The sequence below is a fragment of the Mastigoproctus giganteus genome, chromosome 3, assembly GCF_048544385.1.
Source record: "Mastigoproctus giganteus isolate SK-2022 chromosome 3, ASM4854438v1, whole genome shotgun sequence".
Taxonomy (NCBI): domain Eukaryota; kingdom Metazoa; phylum Arthropoda; class Arachnida; order Uropygi; family Thelyphonidae; genus Mastigoproctus; species Mastigoproctus giganteus.
The window spans coordinates 133,448,910-133,469,394 of NC_143577.1; the positions used below are offsets into that span (position 1 = coordinate 133,448,910).

Here is a 20,485-nt window from a genome sequence, read left to right on the forward strand (position 1 = left end):
TGTAAACTTATAAAGATGGAATTATAAATATGCTTACCTGAAGGCCGTCAAAGTTGAGTGATCAAGTGCGAGGGTGCATAAGTACACATACCTTGAGTGAACAGGGTTCAAGCCTAGGACCATGAGTGCCAGCAGCGTGGTGAAAGTGCACCACCTTCGGATTTCGAAGTAATACACAGTTTTCATTAAATTATTGAAACATTAAAACAATATAAATTCTTTTTTCAAAATAAAAGTCCTTTCTCCCACCAATCACGAAACATTGGCTCAGCTGTACACATAAATCACGCAATATTTAAATTGCATGACAATTTAAATATTGCATGTATTTGAAAATTTGGTGAGCAAAAAGTTTATTTCTGCATGTACCACCTTTCAAAATATTCTGAAGTCACCCATGCCTGTTAATTATGGTGCCATTTCTTCTATTCTCCCTATCTTGTGAACTCCTCTGACCAGGTGGTCACCCAGAGCATAAAGAGGAAATTCAATCATAAAATCACTTATTACAGAATCACTATAAAGTTGGTACTGCATTGCGCACTTAAAGCAAATCAATGCACACTTCTCTGTTCAGAGGTGCGCATTCATCATTTACTGCGTGCGAAAGGGGGAAAAAGGCAAGGACACAAAAAATAACTTTTTGAAATTCATATTACATCTTTCTATAATCTGTAAATGATCTAGCAACAAGTTTTCAATGAAAAAAAAAAAAAATACCTAACACAAGAGTAACAAAATTACAGATTCTGTCAAGTAGTAACAAAATGCAAAGAATAGTAAAAAAAATAAGAAATCTAGAGCCATGAGTAACGTTATTATCAAAACTGGACAACTTTTTGACTATCGCAGACATCATGGATCATTCAACATTTGTGAACAGAGGTGGACTGGGTCAAAAATTCTTACTAGGGAAACTTTTAGCAGCCTCACAACAGTGTTTATGGCCATGCAATTGCACATCGGTCTCCAGCCTCCGACCCATCTGGGTGTCCCCAGTAAGTCTTTTGGACAATAAGCCTCCGTTTGTGAATGGTCCATCATGTAAACTAATGAAAACTTGAGTAATAAATTTACTTACATTTTCAGCCTTTCTATCACAGGTTAGAAAAGAATGTTTGTAATGGGTGAATTTTTTTCTTGCTCTGAGAAACTTGAAAATGCAAAATCACTACATTTGACAATGCAAAATCTGTGCCAATAAAGCAAAATGAAAATATTTGATTGGCTGAATTTTTTTGTTTTGTTTCCCACTCTCATTTCCCCAGTTTCTCCAAGTAATTTAGCAACAAATTTTCCCAAGCAAAAACAGAACAGATACATATAAAACAGTTATAAAATGTATTAAAAGCAACAAATTCCAGTCTAGTTGGCTGTATAGAAAGAAAGCAATAGATGAGAGTAGAACGTTGTTGTTGTGAAAATAGTAAATGACCTCAAAACCAGAAATTTAATGAAATTGCATACTTTGGAGTGATAAGTTGGACAAAATTTGTGTGATCAAAATCTGCTAATTTTGGTGTGACCGAAGTAGACGTTTTACTCTTCCTTGTCATAGTTTAATTTGCTTTCTGAACACCATGAGATTAACACTAATTACACAAAGGGTTCCTTACAGAACATCATCAACATAGGTGAGGATCAAAGAATCTGGCAATTTAGATGTCTCTGGTTAGCATAATAATAACTCATTCGTAGTCCTGTAGTTTTTCATTTCAGATTAACAAAAAAAAGGAAATAAAAAAAAAGCAGAAAAATTAAATCTAAGGTACTTAAATGATAACACTGGCCATAGATAGACAATTATGTGACAAATTTGTATGTTGTAAAATAAAACATACTGCCCAGTGACAACAATCTGTGTACCCACACACACAAAAAATGTCAAATAATTTCAACACCAGAATAAAATCAGATGTGATGTACACACTGTGGATATGTATATTTGACACTGGTTTTGCTGAATATTTTATAACTATCTTTTATTTGATACTATTTCTATAAGCGTGACACAGTCAAAACAATACTCGGATGGCCAGTGGCTGTGCTGATAAGAATGTGTTACATTTAATTGAAAAAAAAAAAAAAAACTTGTTTATTAATGAAATTCATTAATTGTCTTAAAAATGAATCTGTCTTCTAAATTTAATGGTCCCCTTTCAAATCAGGCCCAAATGCAGCTGCATTGGAACAGTTACCCCACTGAACAAAATTATTGGTTTTTCTGGAGATTGTCTTTCAGTTAGCTCTTCGTACACTGAAAACTCCCTGAGAAAACAGAGAAGAAACAAAACGTAGAAACAAAACACAGCCCATTAAGCAACACATCAAGTATAAGGTTCACGGCACATGTGGTTGACCAGGGGCATGAGCAGTATATTCTTAGTGTGCACCAGAACTGGAAGCGGCTCGGTGGGGGGGGGGCGTGGAAGGCAGAAACGCTCACCTTTTGTGAGGATTACAGCCTCGAAAAGGGGGTGAAGCCGAACACCCCTATCTCTATTCATAGTATTATTTTCAGATGAACCAATTCACAAGCTCTCGAGCCACTTGCGGTCCAGGAATTTATGCGCCCGGTCAAGGATAACAGCATTCTCTGGGAAGACCTGGTGTTGTTTTTCCCAAAAATGCTCGGCAATAACGGACTTGCTAAACTATGCGGTCTGTATAGCCCCCCGTGTGTTCCCCCAAACGATCTTTGAGCCACCGTCCTGTTTCCCCCCACAATATGGGCATTTGTTTCGTATATGACCCCACTGCTGGAATCCCTTGCAATGGGGTCCTTAACCTGCAACACTACTGTGTGCAACCTCCGACCCGGAAGCCGCACACAGCATGCCTGGTAAGGCATGCTGTGTGCAATACGTTCTGAAAGGCCCGGATAGCAGGGAATGTAGGCTGTGGTGAATGGAACCGACAGAACTCTATGACTAGGCTCCACACCCCTACTATATATGTATCCCTATAAATCATGGAGTCCAATGTGTTAAAATGGCCCTGCAGAAAGATGACACTTTAAGTGCTAGGTCTCATTTAAATATGGAGGATATCTGCTGTGGTGTAGAATAGTGCCTCTCAAGTACCACTATGGAATTTCAAGGGGTGATGTACAAGCAGGTTCACGGCACAGCTATGGGTTCTCCCATTAGCGCCATTGATGCGAACTTAGCTATGGAAGAATTAGAAAATAGAATCTTTGAAAGATTGGAGTTCCCTGTGCGGAAGTGGAAGAGATACGGGGATGGCACGTTCACTTTTGTTCAGAAGGGGAGAGAAGAGGATGTGCTTTGCTTTCTCAACGGTCTCTCTCCATTCATAAAGTTTACCTCAAAGGTAGAAGTAGATGGTGCCCTCCCATTCCTGGATGTAATTGTGTACAGAGAAGGCTCTAGACTTAAGACCACAGTCTATAGAAAACCAATGTGTAGGAACCAATAAACCCATTACAAGTAGGCGCAGACTTCACAGCATAAGAACAGCGTCGCTAAGGCACTTCTGGATAGGGTTGGAACACATTGTAGTACCCCTGAGGAGAGAGAAAAAGAAATCGAACAAATCTCGGCAGACCTTATGAAATGTGGTTATCCCCAGAGGATCTTAGATAAATATAGTAGGGGTATGGAGCCTATTCTTAGAGTTCCGTCCGTTCCAGTCACCACAGCCTACATTCCCTACTAGCCGGGCCTTTCAGAGCGTATCGCAAGGATATTCTGTACTTACCAGGCACGCTGTGTGCAGCTTCTGGGTCGGAGGTTGCACACAGTAGTATTGCAGGTTAAGGACCCCATTGCAAGGGATTCCAGCAGTCGGGTCATATATGAGATCAAATGCCCAGATTGTGGGGAGAGTTATGTGGGGTAAACAGGACGCAACTCAAAGATCGTCTGGGGGAACACACAAGGGCTATACAGACTGCAGAGTTTAGCAAGTCCGCTATTGCCGAGCATTTTTCGGAAAAACAACACCAGGTCTCCATAGAGAATGCTGTCATCCTTGTCCGGGCACATAAATTCTGGGACCGCAAGTGGCTCGAGAGCTTGTGAATTGGTTCATCTGAAAATAATACTATGAATAGAGATAGGGGTGTTGGGCTTCACCCCCTTTTCGAGGCTGTAATCCTCGCAAAAGGTGAGAGTTTCTGCCTTCCACACCCCCGAGCCGCTTCTGGTTCACACAAAGAATATACTGCTCATGCGCCTGGTTAACCACGTGTGCCGTGAACCTGATACTTAAGGATGTGTTGCTTAATGGGCTGTGTTGTTGAGAAAGGAGGCAGGCGCCCCCGAAAGCTGCAATTGCACATTTTAATGCTTTTTAAGTATTTATATTTTATTGTATTTTAAACTTTTTTATTTTTATTTTATTTTATTGTATTTTATTATAATGTATAGTAAGTCAGTCATTGTAAATAGATTATTTTATAATATCCATTATTTTTGTAAACATTAAACTATGTTAATTCAAACGGTCGGTGTATTAATTTAATATTGTGAACATGAACTTTCCCAACCTGAGGCCTTTTTGAACATTAGAGACCATTTCAACCTGCCAAGTAACTGCATCTTTCAGGACGACTCTGCTCCTTGTCATTAGGCGAAAAGTGTAAGTTGGTACTTCTGTAGTTACTTTAGCTTCATTTCTGCATTAAAGGTTCGACAGTAACGTGTTTATATGCACTGTTTGCTTGATGTTTGCAGAGCAATCGGGTACGGGACATGATACTGCCAAGGGGGATGTCTTTGTGTGTGCGCGATGCAAGGAGTGTATCGATATCAGAAAACAACTCGGCGTTTTTGTGGGCCTATATGAGAGCTTGAAGGACAGGGTGGATGCCCTCGAAGAAACTAAATTGAGGTGCCCATCAAGCTCTCAGCTGCCCACATCAACACCAGAGCTTGCACTTGGGCATCGCGTGACACAGAGACAACCCCTAAGGAAGAATACGCTGGTCTCGAAGGAACTAGTAGTTGTTGGTGACTCTATTGTCAGGGAAACGGGGAACATGCTTTGTAAAAAAGATAGGTGGAACAGGACCAGGGTATGTCTGCCAGGGGCAAAGGTTGATGACGTTGTAGAGCGAATATCATCTTTTAAGGGCACAAAAGGTGATATAGTTGTACACGTTGGCACTAATAATATTAAGAGTAGGAGACCGGCAGAATTACTTAACAAGTACAGGTCACTGTTGAACAAAAGCCGAGAATTAGGGTTGAATTTGAAAGTGTCTGCAATTCTGCCCAGACACGATAGGAGGGAGTATATGATGAGAGCCTTGTCGATCAATTCGACCCTGGAAAGATTGTGCAAGGCTCAAGGGGTAGAATTTTTTTCAGCCTGGACTGTACTTGTTAACAGGAGAGATTGCTTCTACAGGGATGGGATACACTTAAATAGAAAGGTGCAAGAATATTTGCTGATGCTATCGAGGCAGTGTTAGGTGGGTCGGAAAACTGCTAGCTTGGGGGGAGACAAAGACCAATAGATTGACAGTAGCCACTGGCAGAGGTGAAAGAGATTCTTGCACTGCTTCTATTAGAATGAGCAGAAGCCTGAAAAACAAGATGCATGGTATTTCAGAGACTGCTGGGAGCCATTGCGGTACAAGTAAACACATGGGTTGTGTTAGGGTAGTTAAGAATAGAAACAGGTGCAGGTATACTTGCGTGTACACCAATGCTAGGAGTTTAGTAAATAAATTTGATGAATTTGAGGTATTGCTCAAAACATCGAAGGCAGATATTGTTGGGATATCAGAGACGTGGTGTCACACAGATATAAGGGATGCAGAACTGCAATTTGGGGAGTACGAAGTCTACAGAAAGGATAGACAGGATAGGAAGGGGGGAGGGGTTATGCTATTAGATAAGAAACACATAAAAACCAAGGAAGTGAAGCCAGTCGACATCGCTGGACAGTGCAGTGTTGAGTCAGTTTGGTGTGACATAAACATTGGGAGATCAAAATTGAGAGTAGGAGTGTGCTATAGGCCTAATGACTCTGATGAGTATAATAAGGAACTGTACAGGGAAATAGAGTGGACCAGTAAATCAGAGAGTCTTATAATGGGAGATTTTAATTTCCCAGATATTGACTGGAATTTGGGGGCTGGTTATTCACACACTAGCAGGGCTTTTGTGGATTTATTGGATGATTGTTTTCTACATCAGCATGTTCGGGAGGCAACTAGAGGGAGTAATACTCTTGATTTGATTATCAGCAGTGATTCTTCATGCATTAAGAATCTGCAGATAAATGAACCACTAGGTGGCAGTGATCACAGTGTGCTGAAGTGGGATTTACTCAAAGAGGTAACTACCATTAGGGGTAAAGGGAAGGGTTATTGCTTCCGTAAAGGCGACTACGATGGACTGAGACAGTATTTAAATTCTATACAGTGGGACCAACTGATGATGTTACCAACAGCAAATTCAAAATGGGAAGCATTCAAAGAACTTATCTTAGAAGCTACTAGGCTTTACATACCAACTAAGAAATATTGTTCAAGGTTTAGGCCAAAATGGATATCAGATGAACTAATGAGGCATATGGCAGAGAAGAAAAATGCATGGGATACATACAAATTAACACGTGACACAGACGCCTATGATAGATACAAGTTGATATACAACCAAGTTACAAAGGAGGTTAGGCAGGCGAAGGCAGATTACGAGAAATCCTTGGCAAGGGATGCAAAGAAAAACAGCAAAGAGTTCTTTACTTATGTAAACTCTAGAAGGAAGGGGATGAATCAGATTGGTCCACTTGATATTGATGGGTCAACTGTTGATGATCCTGCTCAGGTGGCTAACAAACTAAATGAATATTTTGCATCGACATTCACACATGAGGAGTTATTCAGTGAGGGGAATGCCAGAGGTGTATTCAACTCTAGCAGTAAGCTACAGAATCTTGAAATAACTGGGAGTAAAGTGGAGGAGAAACTGTTGAAGTTAAACACAAGAAAGGCACCCAGGGTGGATGGGATCTATCCAGTTATATTAAAGGAGGCAGCAAAGGAAGTAAGCAAACCCTTAGCCATAATTATGAGAGCTTCCTTGGACACAGGGGAGGTACCCATAGACTGGAAATGTGCAAATGTGACCCCAATTCACAAAGGAGGATCAAAGGCTGACACAAGTAATTATAGACCTGTGAGCTTAACTTCTGTTCCAGGAAAATTAATGGAGGCACTGGTTAAAGAAGCACTGCAGGATCATTTAGACAAGATTTCAGTTATAGCTCAGACACAGCATGGTTTTGTTAAGGGGAAGTCTTGCCTGACCAACTTGATTGGATACTATGATGCAGTCACAAAAGAACTGGATGCAGGGAATAACTTTGATATTATATACTTGGATCTTAGAAAGGCTTTTGATACTGTTGCACATGGAAGACTGCTACACAAATTGGAGCAGTGTGACATTGGAGGCAAATTGCTGCTATGGATAAAGGGGTGGTTGAGGGGGAGAAGACAGAGAGTGGTAATCAATGGACACTGCTCATCGTGGACTGATGTTATTAGTGGAGTCCCTCAGGGCTCAGTGTTGGGTCCATTATTGTTTTCTGTATTTATAAATGATATTGATGATGGTATATCGGGCTTAATGTCCAAGTTTGCAGACGATACAAAGGTTGGCAGGGTTGTCAAGGACACTACTGACACTATGCTGCTGCAACAGGATCTGGAAAGGTTGAGCAGATGGGCTGAGAGGTCGCAAATGAAGTTTAACATTGACAAATGTAAAGTACTACACATGGGAAACAGCAACCCCAGAGCAACGTATCAACTCTGTGGTACTACACTGACAGTGGTAGAGAATGAAAGGGACTTGGGGGTGGTTGTGCAGGCAGATATGAAGTTCTCTGAGCAGTGCAGACGGGCTGCAAGAGTAGCTCATGGAGTATTGTCAATGATATACAGGAATTTTTCCAGCAGGGATAAGGAGGTGATTATTCCATTGTATAAGGCGATGGTCAGGCCACACCTAGAGTACTGTATACAGGTCTGGAGGCCTCATTTCAAGAAGGATGTAGAGCTGCTGGAACGAGTACAGAGAAGGGCAACAAGATTAGTGAATGGAACAAAGGGGTGCTCTTACGAAGAAAGGCTTAAGTTTTGCAAATTACAGTGTCTGGAGACTAGGCACCAGCGAGGTGATCTGACAGAGGTGTATAAAGCCTTGAATGGTTTAAGCATGCTCAATGCTGATGGGATTCTTCCTCTAGCTCAGAAAAAATCACCTGAGAGGGCATAAATTCAAATTGAGGAAAGACAGATGTAGGATAGACGTGTGGAAATTTGCCTTTAGCCAGCGGGTGGTTGGTTGGTGGAACAGACTTCCATCCCTTGTGGTGGAGGTTGATAGCCTAAATAAGTTTAAGGCTCAGCTGGACAGGTATTTTGAACAAACAGAGGGGTGAAGTGGAAGTGGTTTTTTTTTTTTTTTTTTTTGGCTGATGCTGCATAAGCTTGCTTTCTTGCATCAAATGCCTCTACCAATGCTAATGCTAATATTTGTTACAGGTGAAAAAATGGTTGGAAGAACGGTTCATTACAACTCTTAGCTGGCCAGGAAACAGCCCGGACCTAAATCCTATAGAAAACTGTTGGCATCGTATGGAATCTGCAGTTGACAGAAAGAAACCAAAGACCCTTCGTGAACTTCAGGATGCCATAATTCGTGTTTGGAATCATGAACTATCAGTTGATTATCTTCAGAAATTGATGTTGTCAATGCCTCAACGGTGTGCTACTGTCATCAGGGCCAGAGGCGGATCAACTAAATATTAGTTTGCACCTGGCAAACTTTTCATTTTGTTTCCCATTTAAAATGATAAACTGAAGCAAACTGAGCACTTCTTTTAACATTTCAGCCATAATTGTCGTGTTTACCAAAACTGTTGTATAAAGGTTGCAAATGCTCATTTTGGAATATTTTGAGAACACCTGTCAAATATTACTTAGCTTTGCCTTAACTATTAATAAATATATTTTGTTTACATTTCTATTTGTGATGCTAGTCATTAATGTAACATACCATCAGGAAAAAGGATTGGAAATGTGAAATTCATAGGTGATGCACTTTCTTTGAACACCAGTGTATACTGCACTTCTGTTTATGCCATAAACAGGAAAATAATGAGTCATGCCTATCTCATTTAAAATAAAATTAAGTTTCTTTAAATCTTTCATAATTTCTGCTGCATACCTTGTCAGACATGACAATTAAAAATTATTGCCATTTACAAACTAACCTGAGGATAAAATGATTCAATTGTATAATCAAGTAATGTCACTAGTATATCTCTTCTTCCTAAGCTAGGGCCTCTCCTTCCTGTAAACTCATCTAATGTTTTGAATATTTCAAATGAACCAAATCTGAAAATGAAAGAAATATACTTCTATACACTATATTTTGTATAAGAAAATGAGCAGTCCATAATTATCTTACTTGTACACAAGATTTATAAAGCACTAGCAGCTTAACATTAGTTATATCAATATAAAATATTAATTTGCTTTCCCTGTGCACATTTGTTTATATCAAATTCAATTTAATCATTATTTCCTTTGAAAGTAGTGAATCAGTAAACTATTAGAGAATCAGCAAACTATTAGAAGCTGCGCGTGTATTTATATCTACAGTATACACATATATGCACACGCACACAATATAAATAGTTATACGTAGTAGCTGTGTGTAGATAAACCAAGTCAAGCAAAAACAAGTCAAGCAACGTAAAATGGCAATGATTGCAGTGATAACAGTGTACTGATATTAGCATTAGTAGAAGCATATGATGCAAGAAAGCAAGCTTATACAGCATCAGCCAAAAAAAAAATCTCCTATTTCGCCCCTCCATTTGTTTCAAATGCCTGTCCAGCTCAGCATTAAATTTAGTTAGGCTATTAGCTTCAACAACAAAAGATGGAAGCCTGTTCCACCAATCAACTACCCGCTGGCTAAAGAAATTTCCACACATCTATTCTGCAACTATCTTTCCTCAATGTGAAACTGTGCCCCCTCAGGTTCTCAGTCTAAGCAAGAGGAAGAATCCCATCAGCATTCAGGTTGATCAACCTTGAGTACTATATACAGGTCTGGAGGCCTCATTTTAAGAATGATGTACAGCTGTTGGAACGAGTACACAGAAGGGCAACAAGATTAGCGAATTGAACAAAGGTTTGATTCTCTTACGAAGAAAGGCTTAAGTTTTGCAAATTACAGTGTCTAGAGACTAGACACCTGTGAGGTGATCTGATTAAGGTGTATAAAGCCTTGAATGGTTTGAGCATGCTCAATGCTGGTGGGTTTCTTCCTCTTGCTCAGAATAATCGCCTGAGAGGGCATAAATTCAAATCAAGGAAAGACGATAGGATAGATACAAGTTGTAGGATAGATGTGCGGAAGTTTGCCTTTAGCCAGCGGGTGGTTGATTGCTGGAACAAACTTCCATCTGTTGTTGTAGAAGTTGATAGCTTAAACAGATTCAAGGCAGAACTAGACAAACATTTGGAGCAAGTGGATGGGTGAAATGAGAACAGTGTGTGTGTTTTTTTTTTTTTTTTGACTGATGCTATATAAGCTTGCTTTCTTGCATCATGTGTCCTTGCTAATGCTAATCAGTGCTGATAATCAGATCAAGAGTGTTACTCCCTCTGAAATGACCTTAAGACCTTGTGATCTTAACACGGTATGATCTAATGACCTTAAGAGTAACAGATATGCAGATTTACTTAACAAGTACAGGTTTATGTTGAAAAAAGGTCATGAGTTAGGGTTAAATTTGAAAATATCTGAAATTAGAAATTATGAGAGTCTTATCAATCAATTCGGCCCTGGTGAGACTGTGCAAGGCTTCTGGGGTAGAATTTTCTTCAGCGTGGTATATGCTTGCTAACAGCTGAGACTGCTTCTACAGGAATGGAATACGCTAAAATAGAAATGATGATGCTATCGAGGTGGTGTTAGGTGGGTCAGAAAACTGCTAGCTTGAGGGATTCACAGACTAAAAGATTAACAGTAGCTGAAAGAAGAGGCGAAAGTGATTATTGCCCTGCTTTTGTTTGAATGAGCAGGTTGCTGGGTATTGTTGTCAAGAACTGTTGAGAGTCATCATGGAACAAGTAAATACACGGGCTGTGTTAGGGTAACTAAGATTAAGAACAGGTGCATGTATACTTGCATGTACACCAGTGCTATGAGTATAGTAAATAAATTTGGTGAATTTGAAGTGCCGATTAAGACATCCAAGGCAGATATTGTTGGGATATCAGAGACTGGTGTCACTCAGATATGAGCAGTGCAGAATTGGAATTTTTACAGAAAGGATAGACAGGATAGGAAGGGATGAGGGGTTATGCTGTTAGTTAAGAACATATAAAATCTAAGTACCGCATTTCCCCATGTATAAGATGCACCTTTTTTTCGAAAAATTTGGATTCTAAAAACTGGGTGCGTCTTATACAGTGGTTGTAGATTTTTTTTACTTGCATTTCCCACTTTTTCGCGCTTGTTGTGTTTGCACTCATTGTTTCGCACTTGTTACCAGTATATTAGGTTACGTTTTGCCACATTCTGCCCACAAATGGCTCAGAAAAGATTTTCATACAGTGCTGAATTCAAGTTAAAAGTGATCCAGTTTGCAAAAGTGAATGGAAATCGTGCTGCTGAACATAAGTTTGGTCCTCCTCCAACTGAGAAAACAATCCAAGACTGGCTACGGGAAGAAGAAACCCTACTGAGAACACCACAGCAGTAGAAGGCCATGAAAAGCAAGTCAGCAAAATGGCCTAATTTAGAGAGGAAATTGAAGATATAGATTGAGGTGCAAAGGGCAATTGGAATTCCTGTGTCCACAAAGATGGTTCAGCATGAGGTAAGAAGAATTGCTAATGAAAAAGAAGTTACTGATTTCAAAGAGGACACAATTGGTGCTTCAGGTTCATGAAACGGAATGGACTAAGCATGCGTACACGCACCAGACTTTCCCAAAATATGCCTGAAAGCTATGAGCAGAAGGTCTTTGAATTTGTCATTCAATGTCAGAAGACACATCAGTTTGAGTTGGGATAGATTGCAAATATGGACAAAGTCCCCCTTCAATTTGATGCCCCAAGTAACAGAACTGTTGATAAGAAAGGGGTGAAAACTGTAACTGTGAAGACAAGTGGACATGAAAAGAGCATTATACAGTTGTTCTAGCTTGTTGTGCCGACGGAACCAAGCTGCCTCCTATGCTGATTTTCAAACGCAAAACAATGCCAAAAGAAGACATTACTCGAGGAGTGATTGTCCACGTTCATGACAAGGGTTGGATGGATCAGGATGAAGATCTGGTTTGAGAAAGTTTGGAGCAGGAGACCAGGTGGGCTCTTACACAAACCTGCCCTATTGGTGCTTGATCAGTTTAGGGCACACATAACAAAAAATACAAAGATTGTTGCAGAGCAAAAAATAAAACTTGCCGTCATGCCTTGACATCCCAGCTCCAACCACTTGATGTCAGCATTAACAAACCCTTCAAAGCTGACATGAGAGACGAACGGAACCAATGGATGAAGTCTTCTGGGGACAATTTGACAGAGTGAAGAAACCAACTATAGGAGAAGTTTGTACCTGGGTGAAAAGATCCTGGGATAATATCAAGATTGAAATCGTTGCCAAGTCATTTAAGTGTGGCATTTCAAATGCCATAGATGGAACTGAGGACGAGGCAATATATGAAGACAGTGATTCGTCATCAGACACAGATGAGGACAAGCTAACGGATGGGAGTTTTGACAGTGATGAGTTGTATGAATTTTATGATGAATAAAACTTGAGTTCAATAACTTGATGAAATACATCTTTTTTTCAAATTTCGGGCCCCAAAATTAAGGTGCGTCTTATACATGGAGAAATACGGTATGTATATCCAGTTGACATTGGTGGGCAGTGAATAAATGTTGAGGTAGTTAGGTGTGACATAATCACTTGGAAAATGAGAGTAGGAGTGTGTTATAGGCCAAATGACTCTGATGAGTACAATGAACAATTGTGCAGAGAAACCGAGTGGGCCAGCAAATCAGAATGTCCTGTAATGGGGGATCATAATGGGGGATTTTAATTTTTCCAGATACTGACTAAAAGTTTTGGATTGGTCACTCACACGCTAGCAAGACTTTTGTGGATTTATTGGAGTATTGTTTTCTACAAGCAACATGTTTGAGGGGCAACCAGAGGGAGTAATACTTGATCTGATTATCAGCAGTGATTATTCATTGAAAGGAAAGGGTTTTTTTCTTTCAGGAAGGTGATTACTGTGGTCTCAGACAGTTTTTAAATTCAATACAGTGGGATCAACTGATTATGATAGGAGAAACATAGAATTCTAAATGGGAAGACTTCAAGGAATTAGTCTTGGAAACTTTTCATACTAACTAAGAAATACTGTTCAAAATTTAGACCTAAATGGATGTCAGATGAACTAATGAGGATCGTGGCATAGACGGAAAATTCATGGGATGCATATAAATTTTCACGCAACCCAGAAGCCTAGGGTACAGTAAGCTAGTCTGTAATAAATTGACAATGGAGGTTTAAGCAAAGGCTGATTACGACAAATTCTTGGCAAAGAATGCACATAAAAACCACAACAACTTATTTACTTATTTAAACTCTAGAAAAAAGGGGGTTGAACCAGATTGGTCCACTTGATATTGAAAGTTCGACTGCTGATGATTCTGCTCAGAAAGCTGACAAACTGAATGAACATTTTGCATGTACATTCACAAGAGGAATTCTGTAAGGAAGGGGAGGCCAGAAGTTAACTATATTCTAGCATGGAGCTAAATGATTTTTAAATAATGGAGAGCAAACTGGAGGAGAAATCATTGAAGTTAAACATAAAAAAGGCAACTAGGATGGATGGGATTTGTCCAGTTATATTGAAGGAGGTAATGAGAGAAACCCTTAGCCATAATTATGAGAGCATCCTTGGACTCAGGGGAGGTCCCCATGGACTGAAGATGTGCAAATGTAGCAATTCATAAATGGTATTTCAAAGGGTAACACAAATAATAATAGATCTGTTAGTTTAATTTCTGTTCTGGGTAAAATAATGGAGTCACTGGTTAAAGAAGTGGTGCAGGATCATCTAGACAAAACTGCAGTAATAGTTCAAACACAGCACGGTTTATTGTTGTTGTTGTTGTTTGGTTTTTAGGAGCATTAGCAACTAAGGCCATATTGCTCCAGGATATGCGGTGGTCATTCCTTAACCTTTCCGCATCCTCCGTATTTGGTGGTGACGGGCTCGAACCCCGGTCTAATCAAGAAGCGTGTGCTACGTACGCACTGCTGCTCCTTCCCACCTGGCTACGGAGGCGCCTGCACGGTTTATTAAGGGGAAGTCTTGTGTGATCAATTTGATTGGATACTACAATGTGATCACAAAGGAACTGGATGCAAAAAATAATTTTGATATCATATAACTTGGATTTCAGGAAAGCTTTTGACACTGTTGCACATGGAAGACAACTGTACAAACTGGAGCGGTATGGTATTAAGGTCAAATTGCTACAATGGATAAAATGATGACTGAGTGGGAGAAGACACAGAATGGTAATCAAAGGACACTGCTTTTCATGGACTAATGCTATTAGTGGAGTCAGCAAGGGTTCGATGTTGGATCCATTGTTGTTTTGTGTATTAACCAATGATATTGATGAAGATCATATCTCTATTGGGGATTACCCTGACTTCTAATCTCTCTTGGCACAAGTACATTACATCCTTAAATGCTGATCTTCAGGTAATTCTCCAGTGGGGCAAAGAAAACTTAGTTGATTTCAACCCTTCTAAAACTCAGTCTTGTCTTATATCTTGCAAAAAGGATTCTTCTGCTCCTATGCTTATCTTTAGTGACACTCCGATTTCTAGGCAAAACGATATATCTCTTTTGGGGATTACCCTGACTTCTAATCTCTCTTGGAACAAGCACCTTGCAAATACTGCTTCCTCTGCATCTAAAAAACTTGGTTTTCTCTTTCGTTCTCAGCGTTACTTTTCTTCCAAATAGCTGCTCACTCTGTATAAATCGCAAATCCGCCCTGCCATGGAATATTTTTCCTACATCTGGGGTGGTGCTCCCAAAACCTCTCTCAGGCTTCTCGATTCCATTCAGAAGAGGGCAGTTAGGTTAATTAATGATTCATCTCTAACAGAGTCTCTCCACTCGCTTTCTCATAGACGTACTGTTTCTGCTGCATGCCTCTTCTACAGATACTTCAATGGGCACTGTTCTTCTGAATTGGCTTCTATAATTCCCACTCTCTCTTTTAAAACAGTCCGAACACGTGCCGCCACCGGCAAACATCCATTTACTGTCCAACTTCAAACCCACAGAACCAACTTTTCAAATTACAATCTACAGAAGTTCAAGTCCAATGTCAACAAATATCTTCTTTCGTCTTCTCAACCTCCAACCCAAGCATGGTACTAAGTACTATAGATTCTAATACCTCTCATGTTTGGAGTTCACATTTTTTTTTTTTTTTTTTTTTTATGAAAACCCCAACACGAAAGGTATCAAAACCTATAGTACTTAGTACCGTGCATGGGTTGAAGGAGAAGTATGGGGGGAGGGGGATGCCGGAAACTTTGCTCTAGAGTCTAAACATGGGTTCACCACTTCAAGCCTCCAATAAGCAAAGTGGTGGTATTTCACCGGTTGATGAAAGTCATCTACCACCTTAAAATATAAAAAAAAAAAAAAAAAAAGACTTAATGTCAAAGTTTGCAGATGACACAAAGGTTAACAGGGTTGTTAATAACAGTAGCGACAGTATACTACAGCAACAGGATTTAGAAAAGTTGGGCAGGTGGGCTGAGAAATGGCAACTAAAGTTTAACATTGACAAATGCAAAGTACAGGTGACCCCCGCTTAACGCTGATCATTCGTTCCCGAAAAACAGAGCGCTAAGTGAATCCGCACTAAGCGAGCGCCGTTTTCCCATAAGGTAACATATGTATTTATGAGCTGCGGTCAGTGCCATAGGATATTTCCTAATGAATAATAAACAGTAATGAAAAGATGCACAAATGTCAGTCAAAATATTTAATATTCAAATATTTGCACATATAAAATATTCTGCATTGCATATGTATAATTATGTGGTAACTACTTGCGTATCAAAAGAAAATTTAAAATTCCAATTAAAATAATGAATTTAATTTAATTGATGAATTTAATCATGAAAAATGTGTGCATTTTGAGTTGAACTTTGGCCCTTTTCCAAATAAACTAAAAGGGGTATTAATTTTAAATCCCCCGCAGCGTTAAAACCAACAATAAAGTCAACCGATCCTTCACGCTTTGAAACCTGGCATGTTTTTTTCTTCTTTCAATATGAAACTTCTTTTAGGCATTCGTTTCCACAAAAGTCCTGCTTCAGCTATGTTAAAAACTTGTTGAGAAGTATAACACATAATACCCCTCTTCAATAATTTTAACAAAAGTTCTTTTTTGAAAGTTTCGGCTCCTTGATCTGCACTTGCAGCTTCTCCCTGGATTTTAAATCTATTCAACCAGCCCTTACCAGTTTTAAATGGTTCCACATTTTTTTTTTTTTTTTAGGCGAGTTTTCTTCAGATCATCATATTGGCAAATCTCTTTCTCTCTCTTTTTAATATTTAACTTAACTGAATTCTGCATTGGAATATTATCTTCAATAAAATTAAAGTCTTTCCATTTCAATCCTAATAGCCGGCCTAGTCCTAGTTGCTTGCAGTGGAACAGCTATCTTTCCCGCTGCAAAAATTAATTCTTTATTTTTTTATAATTGTTCTTACAGTTAAAGTTGCAAGTCCTAAATTATGGCACACATCCGTTTGTCGTTAACCGGAATCGATTTGCTTCAAAACGTCTAATTTACTTTTCAAATTCAGTCTTTTTCTTACATTTATAGTCTTCGTACTGCGCCCAGACGTTGTTGCTTTTTCATTCCTATCAGCCATTATTAGCTCTTCGAAAATGTAACTGCGTTGGTTGAATTAATTACGATACAATGTTCAAGTAAACTTTCCGTTACGCACAATGTCTAATACTCCACTGAGTGATGACTAGACTTCGGATAAATGCATATAACGCAAATATTACAAGCAATATACTTGATCATTTTTTAAAATGTTGATCGCGGAACTACGTTACAAGTCACTGTACTGAAACTAAATTAGCGTGCGAGAAAATTTTACTGAGCGTGGGAAAATTTCTCAACTCGGCGTGGGAAACGTTTTAATGCTGTTTTGCTATTCATTTTCAAGCTATCGACTCCATCAAATGAAACGATTTCGTTAATATGTCAAAAATGTAATCTGTAAAAGAGCGTTATAGTGATCTGTGACAGCGTTATAGTCAGATACGGGTTATAATATAAGAACAGCGTTATAGCGAATCAGCGTACAGCGAACCGCGTTATAACGGGGGCCTGCTGTACTTTCAAAAGGTGATATAGTTGTACACGTTGGCACTAATAATATTAAGAGTAGGAGACCGGGTGAATTACTTAACAAGTACAGGTCACTGTTGAACAAAAGCCGAGAATTAGGGTTGAATTTGAAAGTGTCTGCAATTCTGCCCAGACACGATAGGAGGGAGTATATGATGAGAGCCTTGTCGATCAATTCAGCCCTGGAAAGATTGTGCGAGGCTCAAGGGGTAGAATTTTTTTCAGCATGGACTGTACTTGTTAACAGGAGAGATTGCTTCTACAGGGATGGGATACACTTAAATAGAAAGGGTGCAAGAATATTTGCTGACGCTATCGAGGCAGTGTTAGGTGGGTCGGAAAACTGCTAGTTTGGGGGGAGACAAAGACAAATAGATTGACAATAGCCACTGGCAGAGGTGAAAGAGATTCTTGCACTGCTTCTATTAGAATGAGCAGAAGCCTGAAAAACAAGATGCATGGTATTTCAGAGACTGCTGGGAGCCATTGCGGTACAAGTAAACACATGGGTTGTGTTAGGGTGGCTAAGAATAGAAACAGGTGCAGGTATACTTGCATGTACACCAATGCTAGGAGTTTAGTAAATAAAATTGATGAATTTGAGGTATTGCTCAAAACATCAAAGGCAGATATTGTTGGGATATCAGAGACGTGGTGTCACACAGATATAAGGAATGCAGAACTGCAATTTAGGGAGTACAACGTCTACAGAAAGGATAGACAGGATAAGAAGGGGGGAGGGGTTATGCTATTAGTTAAGAAACACATAAAAACCAAGGAAGTGAAGCCAGTCGACATCGCTGGACAGTGCAGTGTTGAGTCAGTTTGGTGTGACATAAACATTGGGAGATCAAAATTGAGAGTAGGAGTGTGCTATATGCCTAATGACTCTGATGAGTATAATAAGGAACTGTACAGGGAAATAGAGTGGGCCAGTAAATCAGAGAGTCTTATAATGGGAGACTTTAATTTCCCAGATATTGACTGGAATTTGGGGGCTGGTTACTCACACACTAGCAGGGCTTTTGTGGATTTACTGGATGATTGTTTTCTACATCAGCATGTTCGGGAGGCAACTAGAGGGAGTAATACTCTTCATTTGACTATCAGCAGTGATTCTTCATGCATTAAGAATCTGCAGATAAATGAACCACTAGGTGGCAGTGATCACAGTGTGCTCAAGTGGGATTTACTCAAAGAGGTAACTACCATTAGGGGTAAAGGGAAGGGTTATTGCTTCCGTAAAGGCGACTACGATGGACTGAGACAGTATTTAAATTCTATACAGTGGGACCAACTGATGATGTTACCAACAGCAATTTCAAAATGGGAAGCATTCAAAGAACTTATCTTGGAAGCTACTAGGCTTTACATACCAACTAAGAAATATTGTTCAAGGTTTAGGCCAAAATGGATGTCAGATGAACTAATGAGGCATATGGCAGAGAAGAAAAATGCATGGGATACATACAAATTAACACATGACACAGAAGCCTATGATAGATACAGGTTGATATGCAACCAAGTTACAAAGGAGGTTAGGCAGGCGAAGGCAGATTACGAGAATTCCTTGGCAAGGGATGCAAAGAAAAACAGCAGAGTTCTTTACTTATGTAAACTCTAGAAGGAAGGGGATGAATCAGATTGGTCCACTTGATATTGATGGGTCAACTGTTGATGATCCTGCTCAGGTAGCTAACAAACTAAATGAATATTTTGCATCGACATTCACACATGAGGAGTTAATCAGCGAGGGTAATGCCAGAGGTGTATTCAACTCTATCAGTAAGCTACAGAATCTTGAAATAACTGGGAGTAAAGTGGAGGAGAAACTGTTGAAGATAAACACAAGAAAGGCACCTGGAGTGGATGGGATCTATCCAGTTATATTAAAGGAGGCAGCAAAGGAAGTAAGCAAACCCTTAGCCATAATTATGAGAGCTTCCTTGGACTCAGGGGAGGTACCCATAGACTGGAAATGTGCAAATGTGACCCCAATTCACAAAGGAGGATCAAAGGCTGACACAAGTAATTGTAGACCTGTGAGCTTAACTTCTGTTCCAGGAAAATTAATGGAGGCATTGGTTAAAGAAGCACTGCAGGATCATTTAGACAAGACTTCAGTTATAGCTCAGACACAGCATGGTTTTGTTAAGGGGAAGTCTTGCCTGACCAACTTGATTGGATACTATGATGCAGTCACAAAAGAACTGGATGCAGGGAATAACTTTGATATTATATACTTGGATCTTAGAAAGGCTTTTGATACTGTTGCACATGGAAGACTGCTACACAAATTGGAGCAGTGTGACATTATAGGCAAATTGCTGCTATGGATAAAGGGGTGGTTGAGGGGGAGAAGACAGAGAGTGGTAATCAATAGACACTGCTCATCGTGGACTGATGTTATTAGTGGAGTCCCTCAGGGCTCAGTTTTGGGTCCATTATTGTTTTCTGTATTTATAAATGATATTGATGATGGTATATTGGGCTTAATCTCCAAGTTTGCAGACGATACAAAGGTTGGCAGGGTTGTCAAGGACACTACTGACACTATGCTGCTGCAATAGGATCTGGAAAGGTTGAGCAGATGGGCTGAGAGGTGGCAAATGAAGTTTAACATTGACAAATGTAAAGTACTACACATGGGAAACAACAACCCCAGAGCAACGTATCAACTCTGTGGTACTACACTGACAGTGGTAGAGAATGAAAGGGACTTGGGGGTGGTTGTGCAGGCAGATATAAAGTTCTCTGAGCAGTGCAGATGGGCTGCAAGAGTAGCTCATTGAGTATTGTCAATGATATACAGGAATTTTTCCAGCGGGGATAAGGAGGTGATTATTCCATTGACGGAAGGTTTCTAGATAGTTTAAGAGTTGGCGGTTAATTGATTTCTCCATTACTTTAGAAAGAGTAGAAGTAATTGCAATGGGACGATAATTGGATGGGAGGGATTTGTCACCCTTTTTAGGAACTGGCTTGATATGAGC

The 20,485-nt window shown here is 39.7% G+C and overlaps 1 protein-coding gene across 1 annotated transcript in view; it reads right to left on the reverse strand.

The window, feature by feature from the left end:
* The window catches only part of LOC150088278 (protein adenylyltransferase SelO, mitochondrial-like), a 471,795-nt gene that overhangs the window by 377,533 nt on the left and 73,777 nt on the right, over window positions 1–20,485 (reverse strand). The window contains exon 4 of the mRNA XM_090370666.1: window positions 9,256–9,379. Within this exon, the coding sequence (XP_090226792.1) occupies window positions 9,256–9,379 (124 nt within the window). The remainder of the gene's footprint in view (window positions 1–9,255; window positions 9,380–20,485) is intronic.